General features: G+C 27.8%; 1 protein-coding gene across 2 annotated transcripts in view; it reads left to right on the top strand.

Annotated features, from left to right (window-relative positions):
* LOC107608908 (MLP-like protein 28) overlaps nucleotides 1,234-2,817 on the top strand; it is a 32,507-nt gene continuing 30,923 nt past the window's right edge. The window contains exons 1-2 of one of the 2 annotated variants that reach the window (XM_016310686.2): nucleotides 1,234-1,520; nucleotides 1,909-2,472. In XM_016310686.2, the coding sequence (XP_016166172.1) occupies nucleotides 1,334-1,520; nucleotides 1,909-2,180 (459 nt within the window). In that variant the 5' untranslated portion in view covers nucleotides 1,234-1,333 and the 3' untranslated portion in view covers nucleotides 2,181-2,472. Of the gene's footprint in view, nucleotides 1,521-1,908; nucleotides 2,473-2,817 lie in introns of those variants that run through there. The other variant, XM_021107231.1, reaches the window with a different exon arrangement.

Genomic DNA, 2,817 nt, shown 5'->3' with positions numbered 1-2,817 from the left:
ATTAAAGAAAATCAAATCATCAAGCACGATAAAAAAAAATTATAAATATTTATCTATTATTCAGTATCCACAATAAGATTCAATTTTTTTATAGTAGTGATTAATAGTATTATTAATATAAAAAAAATGTTTTAATTGATTATCACAGTAGTCCAGATACGGATTTCATAATTTATTACAATTGGTTTTTGTTGAACAATTTATTGATTTGTTTAATCATCACTGCCTGGATAATAACAAAGGTCATAATGTAAATTACTAATATTAAATAGTAAATGATAATCCACTACTTTACCTAATACATCAAGACAAATTATAAACACGTTTTTAATAAAAAATGATTGGAGATGTGTTTAAAGTTTTTAAAGATATAAGTTAACATTTTATATTTGATAAAATATTTTTTTTTTGTACAATTATTTTTCATTTTGTCCATATATATGTGTATGCAGGGTGGCAATCGACAGCAATGATGGGTGATGAAAGAAGTAAAACGAAATTAGCTGGCTTTTTTTTTTAATCAAAGATAGAAAATTCTAACCCGTGACCTTTTAATTGAGTATGAGAAGATTATGTTATTTAAGTTATAACTCATTGTTAGTTGGCTTTTGTTGGCTCCCTAACCAGCTTGTTATATACGTCAAGTCTAACTTATAAGCAATTTTATGTTATTATTGTCATGAGATGTAAATACCAAATTTTATGCCTCATTATCTATGATGCACGAACACTGACATAAATATGAGACACGACTCGACACGGGACATACAGATACACAAATTTTAAATATCATAAAATATGAGAACACGATTTATATATAAAATATAAAGTATTTTTTAGATAAATTACAATAATATTTTGATATTTTATTGATATTAAAATATAAATTAATTTTTAATTTTTTTAATATCTTTTTTTAATTATATAAAATATTTAAAGTTTTTTAATAAATAATAATATATATTATTTTTAAACTCATTTCAAGAATACATATTAATAATAAAGTTAGACACATACTTATATGTGAGGGTATTTAGGTGTGTCTAAAAGTGTGGTTGGTAAAAATTTTTTTATTTTTTTTTTAAACACAGTTGAACACAGCAAACATACATGTCGAATCAGTGTCGATCACTGTCGTGTTCAAAATGTGTCCGACACACAGACACAATAACTTGACAAAGTATCCGTGCTTTATATCTCATTATTAATTAGATTATATCAGAATCTATATTCTTTCTATATAAGGCTCTATAAGGCAGAATATGTTTATCCATCTCTCATTTACATACTTTCCTTGCTTCACAAATACTTTTGGCTTCTTTCTTGAGTAGACATGGCGCTAAGTGGTAAACTTAGTGTTGAAGTTACGGTCCAAACACCAGCTGCAAAGTACTTCAACATCTTTACAACTCAATTCCACAAGTTTCAAAACATTTGTGAAAGAATCCATGAAGCCAAGTTGCATGAAGGTGATAACTGGCATGTCCCTCATTCGGTTAAGAATTGGACTCTTATCGTAGGTAATAATTTAATGGTTAAATTAGTGTGTTAGTTCATATAAATTTTTTAAATTTATAATTAAATTTTTATATTTTAAAAGTTTTTAATTAAATCTCTGTATCTATTTTAAAGTTATAATTAATTTTATTTTTTAGAGTAAATATTATAAAAATATTTTCGTCCATTTTACATTACTAGCAAATATGTTTTTGTCATATTCCGACATTCAATATTTTTTGAACGCCAAGGATGTAATTAGAAATTTAAAATTGGGATAAGAATCCAATTAAAAACTTTTAAATGTATGCATCAATTATAACTTTGATGAAATTATAAAGACTAATAGAATAATTTAATCTAATTTAATCGACATCCAAAATTGATTATTGTGACAAAAAAAAAAAATAGATGGCAAGCCAATTAAGTTGAAGGAGAAAATTGAAGCTATTGACAAGGAGAACAAGTCAATGACATACAACTTTTTCGATGGAGACATAAGCAAGAACTATAAAGTCTTTAAGGTCTTTCTTCAAGTGTTTGAAAAGAATGATGGTGGTGCCTCAATTAAATTCACTATTGAATACGAGAAAATCAATGAGAATGTTGAAGCTCCATATGGATTCTTGGAGTTCTTTGAGAAGAGTGCTAAAGATATTGATTCTCATCTTCTCAAGGCATAGATAGATAGCTGCATCCAACAGCTATTATGAAGAAGAATCTCAACAACATATAAAATAATGTGTTTGGCTAGCTATATATATATAGCTTGTGGTTAATATTATTAAGAGGTTTTCTTATATATATAATAATTGCAATAATCAATCTTCTTGGACATGAACAATATAATAAGGATGGTTGCTGCTGCTTGCTTCGGCTTTTCATCCTTCTTGCTTTGTATATGTGGGCCAATGATTTCTCGTTTGAGTGTGTTGTGTACTTGTGTAATATATAATAAGTGGGATGTTTTTCATATCCGTATGTTATTTTTTTTTCGTTTATTTTTGCCAAATCGTCTCAACATTCAACTGTACATTTGATCATATATGTTTTAATTTTCCAAAATAAAATTTGGTATTTACATCTCGTGACAATAATAACATAAGATTGCTTATAAGTTGGTCTTGACGTATATAACAAGTTGGTTAGGGAGCCAACAAAAACCAGCTAATTTCTTTTTACTTCTTTCATCACCCACGCCATTACCGTTGATTGCCACCTTGTTGTTGTCGACCACCACCCCCCTCCCCCCTCCGCCAACCGCCACCCATCCTCCTAAATCCTAAATTCTAAGGACTTATAAATCCTAAATTCTGAATT

The sequence above is a fragment of the Arachis ipaensis genome, chromosome B07 (genome assembly GCF_000816755.2).
Source record: "Arachis ipaensis cultivar K30076 chromosome B07, Araip1.1, whole genome shotgun sequence".
Classification (NCBI taxonomy): Eukaryota; Viridiplantae; Streptophyta; class Magnoliopsida; order Fabales; family Fabaceae; genus Arachis; species Arachis ipaensis.
Note: the sequence above shows the minus strand (reverse complement) of the source record. Positions and strands in the feature narration are given on the sequence as shown.